This window comes from Phoca vitulina, unplaced genomic scaffold (assembly GCF_004348235.1).
Source record: "Phoca vitulina isolate PV1807 unplaced genomic scaffold, GSC_HSeal_1.0 scaffold36, whole genome shotgun sequence".
Classification (NCBI taxonomy): Eukaryota; Metazoa; Chordata; class Mammalia; order Carnivora; family Phocidae; genus Phoca; species Phoca vitulina.
The window spans coordinates 339,392-359,887 of record NW_022589739.1 but is presented as its reverse complement, the minus strand read 5'-3'; the positions used below and the strand labels follow the sequence as shown (position 1 = coordinate 359,887).

The 20,496-nt window shown below is 57.8% G+C and overlaps 1 protein-coding gene across 1 annotated transcript in view; it reads left to right on the top strand.

Moving 5' to 3' along the window:
* Positions 1 to 2,550: 2,550 nt before the first annotated feature.
* KCNC1 (potassium voltage-gated channel subfamily C member 1) overlaps positions 2,551 to 20,496 on the top strand; it is a 43,780-nt gene continuing 25,834 nt past the window's right edge. Inside the window, exon 1 of the mRNA XM_032427023.1 lies at positions 2,551 to 3,344. Within this exon, the coding sequence (XP_032282914.1) occupies positions 2,775 to 3,344 (570 nt within the window). The 5' untranslated portion in view covers positions 2,551 to 2,774. The remainder of the gene's footprint in view (positions 3,345 to 20,496) is intronic.

Genomic DNA, 20,496 nt, shown 5'->3' with positions numbered 1-20,496 from the left:
GAAGAGGTGCCATCCTGGCCTCAGACTCCGGCCCTCTCTTTGCCTCTGTCTATCTCTGCCCCCGTTTCTGCCCTAACTCTGCCTCTCTCTGTTTCTGCCATTGCCTTTCTCCCATCGCTCATGTCATGTTCTGCCCCTTGCCCTTTCCAACCTTCTCCACTCCTCCAAACCTTTCCCTACCACACACAGATTTCCCTGGGCTGGGATTTCCCTGGCCAAGTGAGGAGAGAGATGTCTAAGACACAGCTTTGTCCCCAGGCTCACAGCCGTGTCCACAGGTCAGTGTAGAGGGACAGCTGTCTGCACAGTTAGCAAGTGCCGACAGGTAAATAAGAGCCTCCTGTCTTCTTAATTAAATCGCCCTTTGTCCAGGCAGCCTTGTGTTCGATTGGGTTGGGCTGGGATCAATAAGCCTCTTTCCTGGTGCAGCCAACCCTGGAGCTGGGCCTGACCTCCCCAGCCCTGCTCAGGCCCACCTGCCCTTTTCCCCAAAAGTCTGTGAGCCCCTGGAGGGCAAGGTGTCTTGTACCTTTGTGCCTGGGACAGAGTGTGGAATAAGGAAGGAGCAAACGAGTGATTGAGTAACCTGAAGCACTGGCAGCAAACATGGGCCAGAAAGGCTTGGAGCCCAAACTGTAACTCCCACCCCCAAGATCAACTGAGAAACTGTGGGAATCACAGCAGGAACTGCTCCCATCCAGCTCCCCAGCACAACATCAGCTTACTGCCCAGGGAGGCTGAAGCCCAACGGGGAGAGGGGGGATGTCAATGTTCAGGACCACTAGGAGCAGTTGCTCCTTCTGACCTCTAAGGGCAGAATACCTTTTTCATAAGGGATCCCCACGTAGGGATCCAGAGCTAGTGTGGGAGGGTCAGTGAGCTGGGATCAGTATGGCAGAGCTTGTGGCCCTCAATGGAAGACTAGGGTCAGCCTGGAGTTATGAAGGGCCCAAGGTGAGGAAGGGGTCGAAAGGCAAACCTAGGGTTCCAGGATTATTGGGTTGTTAGGAGGGCTTAGAGGACAGCGTTGTGTGTTGTGTGTTTGGAGGATATTATTTTGGAGTCCATTCAAGAGGGACCTATGACAGGATCACGGGAGCTCCAGGTTCCGCAGAAAAGGCAGGTATTAAAGGTTGCTTGGAGCCGCCAATGCTGGTCCAGGTCAAGGTGTCTCTGATAGCGGTTGGGGGCGTCGCATTTCACAAGGAATAAGAGAGTACCTCGTTTGGAAGGAGAGGGACGGGTGCCGACGCCCTTCTAACCTCAGTCTGACCCGGGGGGCGCAGGCCTAGACGTCTCCCGGAGCCCCCGCCCATCGCATGGCGCTCCCCCAGGGCGGAGCGTCGGCGGGTCCCCCCCGAGCAGCAGGAGCCACGCGGGGCTGGCGCCCCCAGCGCCGGGGTTGAGGGAGGCCGGCTCCGCGCCGGGCTGGGAGGGGGGCGCGGAATCGGGGCTTTTTAGGACCCAGCGCGGCGCCTCCCTCCGGGGGCGAGTGCGGCTGCGCGCGCCGTGTGCTTGTGTCCGGAGAGCGGCGGGCTGGACGCGGACCGCGCGAGCGAGCGAGCAAGCGAGCAAGCGAGCAAGCGAGCCTAGCAGCAGCCCGGGCGGCAGCAGCGTCGCGGCGGCGGCGGCCGCTCCGCGCCTCGCCTCCCCGGCCTCGCCGGCTTGGCCGGCCTCGCCTCGCCGCGCCTGGACCCGCCACCCCCGCCTCCCGGTCGCGACCGCCGCAGCCCCCTCGCCTTGACCCGCACCTTCAACCGCCTGCCCGAAGCGGGGCGCGAAGCGCGGGGCGCAGAGGCACCGGAGTCGGTGCCCACCGGCCTCGCAGACCGAAGCCAGCCCGGAGAAACCCCGTGCCCGGCCCCGCGCAGCTCCGCCACAGCCCGGGAGCTGTCCCTTCAGCACCGCCGCCGGAGCCAGAGCGTAGCCCCGCGGAAGCCCAGCTCAAGGCGGAGCGCGCACCGAGCGCAGCGCTCCGCGGCCGCCGCACCGAGCAGCGCCCCGGGTGCCCCTGCCCAGGGGGCCCGCCATCTCCTCCAAGAGGCGGGGAGAAGGATCGAGGAGGGCGGGCGGGCAGGCAGGCGCGCCCGCCACCGGGGGGAGCAGGCAGCCAGGCAAGGAGAGAGGGAGGGGGCCGGAGCCCGCCCTGCGCCCCGAGCTGCAGCCCGGCCACGCAGGGAGGAAGGCAACGGTCATCCATCTCCCCAGCGCCGAGAGCGCGCTGCGGCGACCACCGCACAGCAGAGCGCGAATTTCCCGGCCCCCTCTCCACCCTTCCCCCTTCCGGGGGCTGATCTATCTGTCCGGCCTTTGGAGCAGCTGACCTTCCCCCAAAAAAGCTTTGTGTCAATTTCTTCATTTTCCCGCTGAGATGGGGACGGGAGCCCGGCCCCCCAACCCTCTTTTCCCTCCTCCCGGGGCTCGCCGCTGAGCGCCGTCCCTCTCCCTCCCTTCCTCCCTCCCTTCCTCCCTCCCTTTCTTCCTCCCTTCTTTCCTCCTCTGCCTCCTCCGCAGCCGGACCCGCTCCCTCCCCACATCTGGCGCCTAGAGACCCCTGGGATCCCGCGCACACTCCCCTGGACCAGCACCCGACAGAAAGCGCCCCGAGGGGCTTGGGTCGCTCTTGGGGTGGCCAGAGCCACCATCCTCTGTACCCCCCGACGGCTGGGGGGAGGGGGGAGGAGGCCCTGCGCCCCCCTCCCCGGCGCCAACTCCCCCTGGCGGCCGCTCCCATGGGTGTCGCTGGGCCGCGCCATGCCTAAGGGGGCGCCGCGATGGGCCAAGGGGACGAGAGCGAGCGCATCGTGATCAACGTGGGCGGCACGCGCCACCAGACGTACCGCTCGACGCTGCGCACGCTGCCCGGCACGCGGCTCGCCTGGCTGGCGGAGCCCGACGCCCACAGCCATTTCGACTATGACCCGCGCGCCGACGAGTTCTTTTTCGACCGCCACCCAGGCGTCTTCGCGCACATCCTGAACTACTATCGCACTGGCAAGCTGCACTGCCCCGCCGACGTGTGCGGGCCACTCTATGAAGAGGAGCTGGCCTTCTGGGGCATCGACGAGACCGACGTGGAGCCCTGCTGCTGGATGACTTACCGCCAGCATCGCGACGCAGAGGAGGCGCTCGATAGCTTTGGCGGCGCACCCCTTGACAACAGCGCCGACGACGCGGACGCCGACGGCCCCGGCGACTCAGGTGACGGTGAGGACGAGCTGGAGATGACCAAGCGCCTGGCGCTTAGCGACTCCCCGGACGGCCGGCCAGGCGGCTTCTGGCGCCGCTGGCAGCCGCGCATCTGGGCGCTCTTCGAGGACCCCTACTCCTCCCGCTACGCGCGGGTAAGTGACAACCTATCCATCAGAAGATCCTCTGCCTCCCTGGGGCGGGGGTGGATTCGAGAACTGGCGCCTAGAGAGTCAGAACTGAAAGGAGTGTGTGTGTGTGTGTGTGTGTGTGTGTGTGTGTGTGTGTGTGTGTACGTATGAGAACGTGTATAAAAGGAGGGATAAAAGAGAGGTTGCTCTTTGAGGGGGACTAGTTTTGTAGGTATGTAAGGTCTGTGTCTGTATTTCCAAATTAAATATGTATGAGTGAGTACAAATGGGTGTTTGTGTGTGTGAGTAGATTGTGTGTGCATATTTATGTGAGTATGGTGGTGTCGATTTGGGTAGGTAAAGTATTAGTGGGAATGAGAGAACATGTTTGTATGTTTGAGTGTGCAGGAGTGCCTATGCGTGCATATTTGTGTCTTTGCAGATGTACCCTGGGAGGATGTGAACTGCCCTTTAGATTTTGGTGTGGGGAGGGAAGCTGGGAGCCCTTCCTCCCTCCTGGGTAAAAGGCATCTGGAGCCAGTCAGGGCCTGTAGAGGAGGGCTTGCCCTGGTCTGCTGCTTGAGACAGACCACCCCTTCCCAGGGAGTAACCTCAGGCTGCTGTGAAGAGATGGTCAAGGGGGAATCTTTATGGCTAATTAATAGCTTGGTAGTTGGTATGGGCCTGGGCTGTGGGGAGGGTGATGTGGCCCCTCTGAGACCTGTTCCTGGGAACACAGCCTGTCCTTCTTCATCAAAAGGGAAGGGTTTTGGAGGGGGCCACTAGGCTTTGCCTGTGCTTCCTCTGGGACCTGTCAGGGGAAGAGTGGGGGGTTCTAAAGGGGAACCTGCAAGAAGGTGTGTGGGGTGGGTGTGTCTTCATCGGCCACTCCCCTTTAGTGATAGCAGCTTGTTACAGGAGAGAAAGGGCACCCTGCTGCTGACCTTGGCCTTTCAGAGGCTTCTCTGGATTGGTTTCTTCATCTGTAAAATGGGAGAGGGGGTCTGGTGAAATCTAAGGGTCTTTACTGCTTCACTGAGCCCAAAAGGGAAACACTGGTAGCAACCACCTACCCTGGAGGAGACACCCCTTGCATTCACTGAGCTCTGCAAGGTCTGAATGGGGCCTAAAGCATGAGGGGGAGGGTCAGAGTTGGGAATTCAAAGCAGAGCCCCCCCCTCCCCGAACCCCCTACTAGGCAAACCACTGCTCTTTTTTACTGTTCCACATCCCTTCCCTCCTGCCCCCTGGAGCCAAGGTTGGGAAGATGGGGCAGGGGAGGAGGCAGGATCAGTGCTGGGGATCGGTGGGGAAGGGGACTTGGGGGGCACTGAGGTGTCCATGGGGAGAAAAGGGCTGTTTAGGCACAGGCCTGGTAGATTTGTGACTTAGATAGAACACTCAGTGTTTTAGCGTGTGAGGAAGGGGGCAGCAGGACAGAGTCTTATACATTAAATCCTGGAACAGATGTGTGTGTTGGCGGGGGTGGATAGGGAGAGAACCAAGCCCCTCATTTTGCCTCTGAAGACCCTACACAAGGTCACTCAGGGAGCTAGAGGCGAAGAAAGACTAGAACCTAGGTCTCCTGGGACCCCATCCTCCCCTGAGCTGGCTGCCAGCTCCCTGCCATTCCCAGAATGGACTGGGACCCTCAGAGGTCTACCCTCCCCTCTCCTTTCCTGACAGAGGCCACCATAGCCAGGGGATTATGTAACTGGAGGCTGTGGCTGAGCTGTGGGGAGGGGCAGGAGGAGGGGCACTGGGAGGTTGAACGAGTACATGTTGGGGCTGGGGGCATGCTGGGCAAGGCCTGGGTTAGAGCAGCCACCATTCAGCCTGCATTTGACCTTGGACAGCATCTCACCACCACGACCATCCTCCTCGGCCCAGGAAGGAAGGAGAAGGCCCAACTTCCTCATTGTCCTTTTGCCCACCTGCTCCCTAGTAAGAGGCTGGATCCTCCCACCCCAGGGCTTGGGCTCAGCTTTAGGGTTCTGAGCTGTGTTCCTGACTTTCAGGATAGGCCGGGGACATGTGGGACAGGTTCCAGCCCCATCACTGTCCATCTTCTTCCACCTGACTCCATGTTCCTAGGCCATGGGGTGGCCTTCGCCCCATGCAGATAAATGGGCTGGTTAGTGTGGTTTGGGGTCCTATTGGTGTTCGAAACCTTACAGAAAAGTCCTGATTGTCTCAAGTGTTCATTGAAGAGCAGACTCTAAGGGAAGAGCTGGGGTGTAGTGGGGAGGTGGAGGTGGGCTAGAAACCCCCCACCATCGGTGCCACCTCCTTCTTTTCCCAGTAGCCTCATAGAGTCATTCTAACGCCTTCGGGTGACATATGAGGACACTGAGGCTCACAGAGGAGGGACCTGCCCAAGGGCACTCAAGAACTGAGGGCAGAGCCTGGATTAGAACCCAGGCTTCCTGCTGCACTCCAGGCTGGCCTAGCTGCATTGCGCTGCCTCTCTGCGGCTCATCTGCGCAGGGACCAGCCGGCTGCCTGTCCTTCCTCCCCCTCCATCTTTGCTCTGCTGCTGCTGTCACCTTTGTTTACCCCTCCCCCCCTTCTCAAACTGGTGGGTCAGGATTTGAATTTTTATTCTAGATTCTAGACCAGAATCCTGGATGTGTGTGACATCGTATGTGTGCATGAAAGAAAAGTGGTATGTGTGTGAGAGATATCTGTGTAAGAGGGATTCTCTGTGGGTGCGAGAGACTCTTCATATGTGTGAGAAAAGGCTGGGCAAGAATAACAATACGTGTGAGTGAGACTGGGAGTAGGGTGTGCGTGTGTGTGCACGTGTGCGCGCGCGCGTGTGTGTTTGTGGTGAGACTCTGTGAGAGAGATTCTGTGAGTCTCTGTATCAGAAATTCTGTGTGAATGTGAGAGAGACAGATTCTGTGTGTTTTGAGATGGACCTTGTGTGTGAGAACGAGACAGCGTGGGAGAGAGCGCGTACATAAGAGAGGGAGACTGTACGTGTCAGAGAAATGCCGTGTGTGTGTGTGTGTGTGTGAGGAACCTGAGGTGAGTGTGTCCGTGTGAGTGTATTGCTGTGTGTGGCGAGTGTGACACTGTACGTGTGGAGCTCTGCATGTGAGGCTGTGTGTGTGTGAGGCTGTGTGCATGAGACCATCTGTGCAGGCGGCCGCATGTGGGGTGGGGGACCCTGCGTGTGGCTCGGGCTGTGTGTGTGTGTGTGTGTGTGTGTGTGAGGCTCTGTGTGTCCGTGTGGTTGTGGGTGCTTGCTTGTGACAGAGACCCTGTGTTGCCCAGGTGTGGGTGTACCTTGAGGAAGATGAAACTCCAGACCAGCTTCCTGCTTGCTCCCTTGATCTCCTGGTCCTCCTGAGCTGCCTTAGTGAGTGGTTTTGCTCCTCACGCCTGTCCTCAGTTGAAATACTGCTCTAGCCCAGGCCATTGCGGATGCGTGGATCAGACAGACAGTGAGGCCACCCTACCCCACCCAGGCCTTCTTGCTGGCCCTGGAAGGTAAGGGCTATTTGGCTGGAGCGGGAGGTCCCATCTGACCTCTTGAGGGGTGACAGTGCGAGCTAGAGCAGCCAGTTCCCTGGGTCCTCTCTCCCGTGCTCTCCTGGGCACCCAGGCTGAGGGGGTGAGGGGTGGGGAGGTGAGCTGGGACAGGACGGGGTGAGGGGTGGACACACACAAGCAAAGGATGGTGGTGACACTATGTGGTGAGGGCCACAAAGGGACTTCCTGGGGCTATTAGGAGGCCCTGTCCCAGAGGAGGCAATGCTAGGGTAAGCTTTGGGGGGCAGGTAGGAATTAGCCAGGCAGATGGCAGGGGACGGCAGTCCTGGCGAGCGAAGCCATGAGGGTGCGGGAGCAGGGCTGTTGGCAAAGCCTGGGGCGGCCTGCCTTGAAACCTGCCCTTCTCTCTGCCTTGGGGGCTGGTGCGGGCCTTGGCTTTTATCTGTGGTTTGCTTGTTTTCATCAGGAACATTGTTCTGTGTCAGGTCAGGGCTAATGGTGGTCCTCGTTCTTTCTGTAGGCCAGAGAGTATCCTTAGTAGGTAGCGTGTGTGTCTGTGTGTACGTGTGTCTGTGTGTGTGTGTGTGTGTGTCTGTGTGTGTGTGTGTCTTTGTGTGATGACATCTGTCCCCCTTTCAAATGACAGTCACTTGACCTTCCAAATGACAAGGAGGTGCCAGTGGTTCCCAAGCTGGGGAAGCCCCACCAGCCCACTGTCCATCTCTCCTCTGATGCTGGCTCTCTGTCTCTCTGCCTTGTCCCCTGCTCTTTGGGACCCAATGCAGCCCCAACTCCTCCTCAGCTCCCTGGGAGGGAAATGCACTTGGTGGCCGGAGTGAAGAGCCCAGCAAGAGACTTCTGTTCCTCCCTTGGGGTCTTAGCTGACACAGGGCTCTTGGAGTCTTGGTGAGATCCCGGAGGGAGAGAGCCGCTATCGGGGACTTCCTAGACAGCTCCCCACCTCAGAGCCTGCCAGGGCCCCACCTCTAGTCATGGTAACATGTGAAGGAGACCCATGAGCAGTGGAGAAGGGGCTGCTGGGTCACCCTCCCCGCCGCCACCCCACGTGCCCCCCACAACAGTGTGCCCCCCACTTGGTGTTTTTCTCCTTCCTGTGATGCTTTTACAGGTGTCCTTGTGTCTCTGGATGGTACCTTCCCCACATCCCCCCGCCCCAGCTCCCTTGTCAGTGGTGAAAAACCAGAAACGAGTGTCTCCCTGTCCTAGTCTCTCAGACCCTTCACCTCTAAAATGGGCCTAATGATAGAGTTAATGAAAGATTCACTGAGGTCATGTGTGGAGAGCCCCCAGTCACAGGGCCTGGCATGCAGTAAGTGCTCGATAAATATTGGTTGCCATTATCACTCCGATTGGTTGTATTATCCTTCTACTTCATGGCTCTCTAGATTCTGTCCTTTGCCCTCCGTCTCCACATCCCCCATCCTGGTGCAAGCCACCATTGCTCCCCTGAGACCCACCCCTCCAGCGGTTCCCAGCTGCTCTCCTGCCTTCAGACCCTGGCCCCTCCAGCCCATTCTCTATTTGGCCACCACCGAGAGAGGGCTCTTCAGCTCACGAAACTGTCAGTCTATTCCCTTGCCTGTTTAAAACCCTTCGGTGCTTCCCTGGACCGTACTGGGGCCCCTGCAGCCCTGCCTGCCTCATCAGTCTCCTCTGGCCTGGCTCTCCCCATGGCTCACCGAGCTGCAGCTACCCTGGCCTCATTTCAGTTTCTTGCCTCTGCCTGGCACCCCTGCTTCAGGGCCTTTGCACATGCTGTTCTCCAGGGAGCACTCTTTCCTCCTGGTCTGCACCTCTTCATCCTTCACACCCTGCTTGAAACACTGTTCCTGGGTGATGCCTTCCCAGACCCCACACCCTGGGTCAGGGTTGAGAGTCCTTCCCTTCAGAAAAGCTATCTGGTATGTAATAAAAATGTTCATTAGCAGCCTTGCTTAATTCAGGTTTATCTCTTGCTCCAGACGCTAAGCTTCTTACAAACTCAGTATAATAGGAGCTACTGCTATGACAGATGAGGCAGTTGGGGCCCCGAAAAGAGTGCTTTCCCAAGGCCAAACGTGAGCAGGTGGGGGGCTGGTTCAGAAACCCAGATCTCTAACTCCAGGCTCAGCGGCCTGAGAGCTCTCCTACATCTTCCCCATGCCTCAGGGAGCGTTTAGAGTCCTGTACCCTGGAGGCAGGTATCTGTGCTCCTTAACTCTGGGCAGAAGGCCGGCCATCTGCCAGAATCTTTGGGAAGATTGGCTTGAGCTTCCCAGAGAGGAGGGCCGGTTGTCCTAGAGGTGGGGGAAGGAATCTGGAGGGGGCTCATTTCAGGGCCCGCTGCCTAGGCCAGGGATCTCGGGGCCTCCCAAGACAGCTGAATATAGTGCTATGGCTATTCTGAGCGGTCCCATGACCAGTGTGCTCACTCTGGACCGAAAGGTCAGGGCGGCCTCGAGCCACTGCGTCCCAGCGGCCCCTAGGCTAGCACTGGCCTGAGCGTCCCTTCCCCAGAGGCAGGGTCAGAGGAAAAGGCAGCCTAAGAGGCTCCTGAGACTATTGGCTGCCCAGGCTTGATTCATGGGGACCAGTTGGGTGGGAGCCACCACCTGCCACATGCATGGGGCTGTCTGGGTGCCCCTGGACCCTCTCTAGCCACTGCCCTCATCCCGTGGAGGAGAAGCAGACTCAGAGAGGGGACGACACTTGCCCAAGACCACACAGGGCATCAGTGAAACTCAAACTCTCACCCCAAGCCTCTTGGCCCAGGGCCTGGCCATTTGCATTTCCATTGGCTCTCAGTTTTAACAGAACACCAAGTACTACCTGGGCATGCTGTTCTCTTACTTACCCCCATTATTTTCCTCTCCTGAGGAAGGGAGATGAAGCAGTCAGCTGCCCTCCCACCTCCCTTCTCCACGCCCCCCACCGCCGGGGCCCAGCACAGCTGGTTGAGATATCTGCAGGTCATTCAACCCAGAGTTGGCCCCAATTCTGTTCTTATCATCCTCCTAGCAGGATTTTTCTAGAACCCCTTTCCTTTCTTGAATCATAATACTAACGGCTGCTATTTACGAAAGCATTTACTATGTATCCTTCTTAAGGGCTTCATTTCCATATTCTCATTTAATTCTCACCAAACTGCCATGGAACTGTATCATTATCATCACGTCAGCGTCACAGATGAGGCTGCTGAGGCTCGAAGAGGCTAGTAACTTATCCAAGGTCACTTAGCTCCCGAGCGGGAGAGCCAGAGTTCACACCTGGGCTGCCCGACACTGGGACTCTGTCCGAAACCACTGCTCAGGACTACCTCCCATCGCCGTTCCAGGAGAGTGGGGGCTCTGGCCCAGGCTTGGGTTTCCTCCCCCAGCAAACACTCTTTCCCCACAACCTGTCCAGGAATCCTGCTCATCAAGTTCTGGCCCCTGAACTTGGGTAGGTAAGGGTCCAGGCTCGTGGGCTAAGAGGTGCTCTGGCAGCCCCCAGGAAGAGGGTCTTTAGAAGGTGCCTCATTGCCCCCCACCAGCCATGCAGGCCCTGGGGCTCCATATGCCTACGGGAAATGGCAGAGGGCTCAGGGAGGATCCGAAGCGCTCCAGCATGAGGTGATAGATACATGGGGGAAGCGAAGGGTAATGCTGGCCCTCCTCAACTCGGCATTCGAGGCCTTCTGCTCTGGAACCTGACCATGAGTTGCTCCCTTCTGCCAGGCTCCTCCCTGGCCTCCTCATCTTCAGCCCTCATTCCAACCTCTGGGTCTTTGCTTATCTATTTCCTTCTCTCAGTGTCCCTTCGAGATTTGCTGAATGTGACAACCCATCCCGCAAAGCCCCTAATGCCTACCCTGGCCGCTCCTGCCCCGGCTGACCACATTTGGGAGTGAGGGTTGGGCATGGAGTCGCCAGACTTGCATGATTTGAGCTGGAGGTCAGTGGGGCACTTCTGGAGGCCTGTGGCTGGGGGCAGGCAGGCCGTCAGGATCAAGGACCAGCTCAGGTGCACGGAGAGATGAGGCCACAGACAATTCCCCAGTTGTGGGCATCGGGCAACTGAGCCAGAACAAGATCTGTAGCCAGGCCATTAAACCAACCCAGGCTCCCTTGGGCAAGTCTCACCACCCCCTCAGGCTGCAGGGTTTGCCTCTGTAAACTGCAGAGGTCATTCCAAATGACCAAGTCCCTTCCCAGCGCTGACATTCCAGGAGTCTAAGAATTCTGGGCTTCAGCTTCCCAGAGTCGCTGTGGGAGCCAAGTTAGTCCTTCCCTATCTCTCCGTCCACATCTTTAGCCCCGCTCCTGTCTAGGACACATTTGAGCTCTCCTGCCAAGGGCCCTGACACCAAGCGGGCAGGAGCCCCAGGGAAGGGCTCTGAAGAGCTTCCTCCTTTCCTCTTACATTCATTCAGGCTCTCTCAACCTGCTCTCATGCATTCCTTCAAAGCACAGTAATCACACCCTGCCTGGCTTGCCACTGTGACCACTGTGAACCATCCCTGGCTCACGCAGCCACTCTCAGGCATGAACCTGTGCGGCCCCCCTCCTCAGGGTGTGCGTGCTCAGGCCCAGCAGGTGGCACCTGTTTGCCCTCTCCTCCAGGCCCTTCTCTTGGCTATGTGCCCTCTGGGAGTTGCAGAGAGGGGCACTCAGAGAGGAGACGCCATGTCAGCTGTAGGGGCTGGGGCAAGCCCGGGCGGCTAGCTTCAGTGGTGAAGGGGCGCTGTGGAGACGGTTGCCGTGAGCTCCTTCTGTGCTGGTTGGGGCTGGCCTGGGGCCAGGGCTCTTTGCAGTAGTTGTGCTGGGGGCTGCAGGGGTGGTTGCTGGAGGATTCCCACCCACGGCTGACTCTCAGATTACTTGGGCTGCTTCCAAAAGGTCAGGCTCCTGGGCTCTGTCCCTCAAGAATTTGATTCCTAGATCTGGGGGCAGGGCTGCTCAGGATGTTGGCTCCACGCTCAGGTGATGCTCACGCTCAGCGAGGGAGACTCTGCATCGGGGGCTGGGACATAGGGCTCTTGCTATGTGCCGTGGACCTCTGACCAACGGCATCAACATCACCTGGGTACTGGGTGGAAATGAAGAGTTTCAGGCTCCACCGGAGACCTCCTGATTCAGAACCTTCATTTTAACGAGATCCCCAGATGAATCATACATACACTCGATTCCGAGAAGTGCTGAGGCGGGCAGCCATTCCCAGTTGAGGGGAAGTATCAGGACACAGAGAAGCCTGAATGGGTGTGTGCAGGTTGGCAGAGCTTCAAGGGGGGTGATTCTGATCTTTCCTTGTGCCCAAGATGTTGGCATCAGGGTGACAGGCCTGGGGATGAGGCCCAGGTCAGTAAGTGCCAACTGCATCTGTAAGTTCTCAGACCAAAACCCTTGTCACCATCCTTGATTCCTCCCTTTCTCTCATGCATCAGCAAATCCTGTTGCCTCCATGTTGAAAGCATCCCAGAACCCAACTGCGTCACATCACCTCCACCGCTAGGTCCCTAGTTGAAGCCACCATCTTCTCTCCCCTGGCTTACTGTGAACTGTCCCCCGCCAGCTCCTTCTCCACACGCAGCCTGGGCCGTCCCGGGTAAAATGCTCGTCAGACCAAGCCACCTCCATGCTCTACTAACCCGGGCTTCCGGTCTCACCCAGGGAGGAGCCCAAGTCCTTCTGAGAGTTATAGGGCTCCACATGAGCGCCTGGCACCTGCCATCCCCCTTCTGCTCTCCTGCCTCTCTCCTGCTCCTCATTCTGGTCTCCTTGGTTTTCCACCAGCACAGTGCTTGTGCTTCTGCCGCAGGACCCTTACTCTTGCTGTTCCCTCCACTTGGAGCACTGCCTGCCCCCCCCCCCACCTGCTTCAGGTCTAGACTCAGATGTCATTAGCTCAGATCAACCCCCTGGCTTTCCCTCCCCCCATTCCATGCTCTCCTGTTTCCTCTTTTGCATTAACACCATCTAATGTATTTTACTTATTTACCTTGTTTGTTGTCTGTTTCTTTCACTAGAAGAACCTAGAACAGGACCTGGCAGGTAATGGGTGCCAAATAAATATTTATTGAGAGGATGGATAAGGAGGCCAGAGTTCCAGACCTAGGTCAGACGTTGGCAGCACACCTTTGAGCCTGTTCCTGGCTGACCCCCTTCTTCCTTGCCTCACCCGGGGACACAATGCCTCCATCCCCGAGCCGAAGGAATCAGGGAGAGACAGAGGCTGAAGCAATGCTGGGAGGGCCAGTGTCCTGGTCAGGCCTGGGGGTGCGTCCCAAACCAGGACACACGAGCTCTCACACAAGGACACCGGTGTTGCAGGCACAGTGTTCACAGGCCCAGGTGGTCGGGCCCAGTGCCCAAGTGTCACTTCTCTCGCGACTCCTCCTGGAGGCCAGCCAGGCTCTTCCCTCTCCCTCCCCGTCTTCTTCTCCATCCCCCTCCTTCTCTTCTCTGTCCCTTCCATCATCCCCTTCCCTCTATGAGTTACTGGCTGTCAACACAGACTCTTCCCCTTGAAAGCCTAGGATGCTTTTTGTCCGAAGGTCCCCTGCTAGGAGCCCCAGTCACGTGTTCAGCTGAAAGTGGGTGGGCCTCGAGGCCCCACCTGGTAGTGTGACCTGGAGTCCAGGTCTCTTAAGAGCGTGGCCTCTGGAGCCAGGAGGCCCGCATTCAAGTCCCGGCCCTACCACGTCCCAGCTGTGTGACCTTGGACAAGTTCCCTAACCTGTCTGTACCTCGAGAGAGATATTAATAGCACCTGACTCATAGGGAAGTCGAGAGGCTTGAATGTGTTAAGCACTTAGCCCAGAACCCGAAACATAATAAGTGCTTAATTATCGTAGGTTCCATTATTGTCTTTTTGCCGGCGCTTGGCTCTAGAAGACCAAAACCATCAGCTGTTCGCTGTCTGCTTCCTTCTTTCAGCAACTGACTCTCCTTTCAAATAACTCTCTAGGGGGTCACCTCACCTACCTTGGCCCTGGTCTGTCTCCCAGGGGCCAGATTTCAGGGGTGTCATCCTGGCGGGCTTGGATTCTGTCTTGCTTTCTGCCACAAACCTGCTGTGCATCATAGGCAGATCCTGGCCTCCTCTGACCCTCAGTCTCCCCACTAGTTGGCATGGGCCACTGGTCCAGCTCTGCCCCCCTGTCCCGGTGTAGTGGGCATTGGGGGTGGAAGATGGAAGTTGTGCATGCAGAGTAGAGGGGCAAGGAGGGCTGTTGACATCTGTGGTGGGGAGCCAGGCATGGGCACCTGAGACGCTGATAAGAGTATCAGTGTGGAGGGGGCTGGTGGGCAGGGGCCATGTATCCCAGCTTCGGGCCATGAAATGTGTTACTTTATAGGGGATGCGTGGGCACAGCGAGCATTGGCCGCAAGGGCCAGGCAGACCCCAGATGCTGTTGGGGCCCGGGGCTTCTGTTGGTGCCAGGGGGTGGTGCCCGCTCGGGCTGGCCTACCCCGCCAGGCCGACGCCAGGCTGGGTGGGGACGAGCTAATATTAGCTGGGGCAGCCCCAGACAGCTGAGCTCAGGGGGCCTCGGGAGCTTCACTGGGCCCAGGCTTAGATGTTGCTTTGGCCTGGGCCACAGCAGCCAAAGGAAGCTTTCTCAAGCCTGTGCATGGCCTTGGATGCCCCTTCGACCCTGGCCCCGTCCAGACCTTCCCCAGACGTAGCCTGGCAGCCCTGCTCCTGCTTCACTCTGGCTCAGGGCCTGGCCACAAGTCCCTGGCCCCCTGCCCATGATGTGCCCCCACCTTACCTCTTTCCTTGTCCATCCACAGTGCAGGAAGGGCCTTCTCTCCCTACACCCCTACTCTACTCATAAGGACGTTCTCTGTAACTCCTGCCAGGGGCTGCTGTTAGTATTCATTTGTTCATTCGTCCATTCAACACATATTTATTAAGTGCCTACTTACTAGGGGGCAGGCACTGTTCTAGAAGCTGGCCCTGGAGTAAAGAACAAAACAGTCAAAAATTCCTGCCCTCAAGAAGCTTACATTCTAGTGCAGGGAGAATAAAAAGAAATAAATGGATACATGAATATAAAGTGTGTCCAATGGTGGGGAGTGCCATGGAGATACATCACGGAGGGTAGGGCCCAGGAAGGGCAGGGGGGAGGACTTTAACTAGTGTGGCAGGAAAGGCCTCCCTGAGCAGGTGATGTTTCAGCAAAGACTTGAAGGCGGTGAGGGAGGGAGACATATGACATCTGGGGAACAGAAGTCATGAGACATGCAGAAGCCCTGAGCGGGCACGTATGCCTGGGGGGTCAAGCCCCCGCGAGAGGCCGCTGTCCAGGGCTGAGCTCAGAGAGCCGAACGACTGTGGTAAGTCAGAAAGAGAAGAGCAGAGCTCCCCCCAGCCCCACTGGGCTCTTGGCAGCAGGGTCTTGCCCCATGGGCTCTCTGGGTGTGCCAGCCTGACGCTTGGCTGTGTTTGTGTCTCCCCCGCTATCCCCTTCCCTCCCATTTCTTCCCCTCCCATGGCCTCAGGGGCTGCACAGTCCTCACCTCCCTGGGCCTCAGGGAGGGGGCTCTTGCCTCACCACAGTGGTGACCCTCTGTCTTTTCCCTGAAGGCCAGCTGTGCTCGGGGATGGTGGGGCCCCACAGGGCTGCCACCAGGCTGCAGGGGATGCTGTCCTCTCAGGGCCTATGGGGCTAGAGAGAAGTTGGTGTGGGAGCCAGAGGTGAAGGGCCCTTCCAGACAAAGGTTCTGTCAGCAGTTTACATTCACGTAGCCCCCCACGGCTGCTTACCTGCTTCTCACTCCAGTCAGGCTAGAGAAGATGGTTAGTGTCGTGTTTACGGGCCACACTGGAACAGACTGCCTGGGTCCAAACTTGGCTCTACTGATTACTGGCTGTGTGACCTCTATAAGCCTCAGCCACCTCAGCTGTAAAGGGGGGGATATCGAGTCCCCACTTCAAGGGGCTGCCACGAGAACCCATGAGGTAAGGCCCAGAAGGCCCTTTAGCGCGGTTCATGGCACAACACAGGTGTTCAAGTCATGCCTTATCACTCTCACCATCTGGCACACGAGGCATCTTTCTAGGATGCTCTGTAGACACGGGCCTCTCCCACCCGGGAGATTCTGAGAACATGAAACGAATGTCAAGAGGGGTTGCTGTAACCAGGAGGCTTGAGCGGTTCCCCAGGGCTCTTCTCTGCACACGACGGTGGTAGAGCAGGGAAGTGTGAGTCCCTTGGGTCTTGTCACCAGGGCAGGACTGTGAAGATATTTTAGACCACAGCCTCCCACCAGGGCCAACATCTTACCATTTAGAGATTAATGTTTTATGCTCAGCCTCAGGGGCTCTCTTAGCAGCTGTGAAGAACACGGTCACCCACTGGGCCACCTGGAGCCACCAGAGCCCTGGGATGAGGGCTGGGCTCTTGGTAGGGTACGGGACTGGCACTCGCTAAGGGCCAGCCCCAGGTGGTGTGCTTCTCCCCACATTGCCAGGGGAGCTCCCACCTTAGTGCCTGAGCAGCCCCCACACCTGGAGCATGGCCCTCGTCTTGGGGGGGCCTGAGTTATCTCATCTATAAATTGTGCATAATGGTGTCACTTACCTCTCAGGGGAGCTGGGCGAATCCACTAAGGCAGAAGCAGAAAGATAATTCGTGAGGGAGAAGATATGGTTTAAGCAGGGCCATGTGTGCCGAGACTGCTGTCTCAAGGGCAGGGGAAGTGTGAGGAGGGGACAGGCAGAGGTGAGAGCACAGGCCCTGGACCTGGCCGGGCCTCAGTGTGGACTTGGGCAGCTGACGTCTGGCCAAGCCGGTTGGCGCCTGTGTGAAATGGGGCTGAGGCTCAGAGGGCAAAGCCTGAAGAGCCATGCCTAGCACACGAGACACGCTTACCCACCCGGGGTACCGCTGAGCCTGTTCCTGGGTTCAGATGCCCACAGGGGCTCTCAGGGGAGCTGGCATAAGCAGGCCCTGGCTGAGCCATGGAGACGGGGAAGCAAGCCGTGGAAGCTTTGTCCAGTGGCCCCACAGCCTCAGGGGCATGAACCACTGTCACCAATGATATATTTAGCAGCACAAAGGTCAGAAATGCACTGGCTTCTCTTCTAGGCGGCAGGAACCGTGTCTCTCGAGGCCTGGCTGTCACCAAGCAGATATTTTTTTCTGTCTGGGGACCTGAGTAAAAGCCTCAGAGTAAGGAATCGCTGTGGTTTGTACCGGCTGGCCAAGTCTTTCCATGTCCGAGGTCTTTCCCGAACTCCGTTGTGCTACCCCTGGAAAATCCCACCCAACCTGTCTTTCCAGACTGCCCACCCTTGGCCTCCAGGTGCATCAGCCAGTTTCCTAGCTGTGTAGCTCCCCTGCCTCCTGCCTTTGCCTCTTCTGTTGCTTCTCGAACAGACTGCTCTCCCAGAGAACTTTTCCTGCCCTTGATCCAGCTGCCCTGTTGAGGTTTCATGTCTCCCCACCTCAGCTGCAGCCTCTTTGAGGTCCTTGAGGGCCAGCTCAAGGAATGATAGCTCCTGTTACCTAATATGGAATCAGTAAATCCTTGCTAACGTGACACACTGCACCACAGCCCTGTGAGGTAGAAGGATGAGATAGCATCCCCCTCTCATTGATGAAGAACAACTGGCTGAGACAGATTAATTTATTTACATGGACCATCCAGTTAGTAAGTGGTGGAAGAAGGACTAGATCCCCAGGTCTTCTCTGGGCAATCGAGAAGGCCAATTACAGCAGTACCTTGTTCCTTCCCACTCTATTATCCTAAGGTTCTGTGGTCAAGAATGAGGTGGTTGGATGGACAGATGGGTGATAGACAAGTGGACGAAAGAATGGATAAAAGGATGGGTCCATGGATGGATATGGATGAATGGGTGGAAGGAAGAATGTATGAATGGACACCCCGCTGGGTGGGTACCTTGGTGGATGGGTAAACAAATGAATGGTTGTAAGGCTGGCTGGCTGGCTGGATACATTTCTAGTCACTTGGCTTCAAGGCAGGAAAGGAAGTCTCACCTCTCATTAAATGAAAACATCCTAGAGGAGAGGACTGGGAAGCTGAAGACTTCAGGAAGGAAAGCAGGGTAGAGGAACCTAGCCCATGAACAGAGGAAGTAGGTTTGCAGATGCACAGGTGGGTGGTTCGTGGAGCGAGGCAGCTTGGAGCCGGGGGCCGGGACCAGCCTGGGAGACTGGCCCACTCTCAGAGTGAGAGGCTCTGATCGAGCAGCCCCAAGACAGGCTGGAAAGAAGTTGCAGTCAGAGCCCTGTGACGGGGAAACCTCGGGGCCCAGGGTTTTCCAGACGCCCTGCAGCCACTGGAGGGCCGATAGCGAGTGGGGCGTTGGCCTCTGAACCCCAGGCTGCACGGAGCATACCTGTGATTTCAGTCTGTCCTGGGGTCGAGAGGCCACTCTTCCTCCCTAGGTCCGCAGGCCCCGTGAGCAATGCCCTCCGATAGCGCCGGCAGGCTGTGCGCGAGGGGACAGTGCAGCTCTCCTGGCTGGGGAGCGGGCCCTCCGGGGTCACCTGGCTCAGGAATACCGAGATACACCGTCTTCCCAGTGCTTCTTGTCATCAGTCGCCAGGCTCCAGACATGAGCTCCAAGGCTTTCATTTTAATTACCTGGCAAGGGCCAGTAGAGGGACCACAGACATGGGTGGCCAGTAGTCGAGCTTGGCAGGGCCTGGAGGCTTAGAGGATGCTAGCCTAGAGCAGATTCTTCCAGCTGGAGCTAAGGACCTCCATGTGCACGAGGCAACGATCTGTGAGCTCCAGGCTCCCTCCCAAAGCCCAGAGCCTTCCCCAGCGCCAGGCTGCACCCCCCACACATACACTGGCCCCAGCGATCTCCCTGGGAAACCAGGTCCCAATGAGAGTGCCTGGTGCGCCGCTAACCACTCATTACAGTCACGGCTGCAGCTAAGTATAGCTCCAGCACACACAAGACCAAGACAACAAGGGAAAGGCTTTCCATAAAAAAGCTCCACGTGCAAACACACAAACATCTGCATGTACATGCTCCCCACGCTCGCGCATACCGGTGGCCCTGGACGGTCACGGACCTGCACCTGCAGCAACACAAAGTTTCACTCGCTCAGGCGTTCATTCCATAAACGGTTGTTGAGGGGCTGGGTGAGTGGTGGAGAGCCTGTGTTCTGCAGTCAGACAAAGCTGGGTTTCCAGTCCTAACTCCATCACTTCCCAGGTTCCTAAGCATGGGCAACCTAGCCTCTCTGTGCCTCAGTTTCCCTCCCTACAAAATTGGGATGGTAACCACAGTGCAGACCTCAGAGCTGGGGTCGGGGTCAGTGAGATGGGGCATGTGTGAGTGCTTAGGATGTGCCTGGCTCAGGGTAAGTGTCCCTACACACTAGATGTCTGTGTCCTCGCTACCGAGTAACTACTTGGTGCCTAGCTCTGTGCTGGGAGCTTTATTTAAAGCTGTTGTTTCTGGAGGTGGTTGTGAAAAGTGGTGCCTGGTGTCTAATAGGCACTCAGTAAATATTTGATGATTGAATGAATGAACAAACCACCGAAAGCTGTGTCGGATGTCCTTGAAGCTTTCTCCTCTGAGGAGGTATCCACCCTCACTGGTCTCTCGGCCACGCTGTGTCTCCAGTAGGATCTAGATATTCTTGGGGGTAGCATAGGGATCCTAGGGGTAGAGGAGGAGCTCCAGGGGGTCTGGGCACACCCCCACCCTGTTTTGCAGATGGGGGAAGGGCCGCACAGTGGGCAGTGCCTGGTCCCGCTTGGACAGGCAGCGTGGACATGCAGTAGCCCGCAGGGCCCTGGCTGGGCAGTCGGGCAGGCTGGGGCCCCTGGGCCGGCACTAGGCAGGGCTCTGCTTGCAGGGAAGGGGCTGGAACTCTGTCCAGCCTGGGTAGGAGGTAGGAAACCAGCTTCAGGATTTAAAGGTACGGTCACTGTTCCCAGCCTTTGAATAGGCCGGCAGCTAAACTGCCTGGGCCATCTCCTCCCATTGAACCTCCTCAAAAAGAAAGTGACATTTCCTGGTGCTTTTTTTAAGCCCAGGCTGGCTGGGCCTGGCCCCGGGCGTGGGGTGGGGAGGGGGTGGGTGGCACCGGGAGTCACACAGCCTGAGTCTTTCCTCACCTTGCATGATCTCAAGGCGCTGGGAATAGACAAGGTCTTATCTCCTTGCCATGTGCCCGGAGGCCAGTTGCCACACTCCAGGGTCAGCAGGCAGCTTTTGGATTCCACATCCCCATGCCAGTGATGCCCCCGAGGGCAGGCCTCGGGCTGTTGCACTCCCCAGTGAGTGTCTTCAGCTGCTGGCCTGCTGGGGGTGGAGGAGAGGCCCGGCCCCCCTCTCTGAACGGGGAACCTTCGCACCTTCGTGTCCACTGTCCTTACTCATGTTCATGGCCCGCGGGCACCCAGGTCTTTACTGACTTTGCCCATTGTCAAGAGATGGACATGGTTGTGCCTGCTGCCAGGGTAGGCGTGAGTCCGCCGTCAGTGAGTGTCCCCATTGCCAGTGTAGACACGGATCTGCGCTCAGTCACCGCGCCCACTGCCAGTGTACCACACAGTGTCTGGGGAGATGAAGCTGATGAGGACAGAGCTGGATGATTAGTGACCAGATGAGTCACAGATGCATAGACAAAGATTATCCTTTTCCCAGTGTCCACATAGGTCCGCTGTAAGTGTGGTCAGTGCCAGTGTAAACAGGAGTCTGA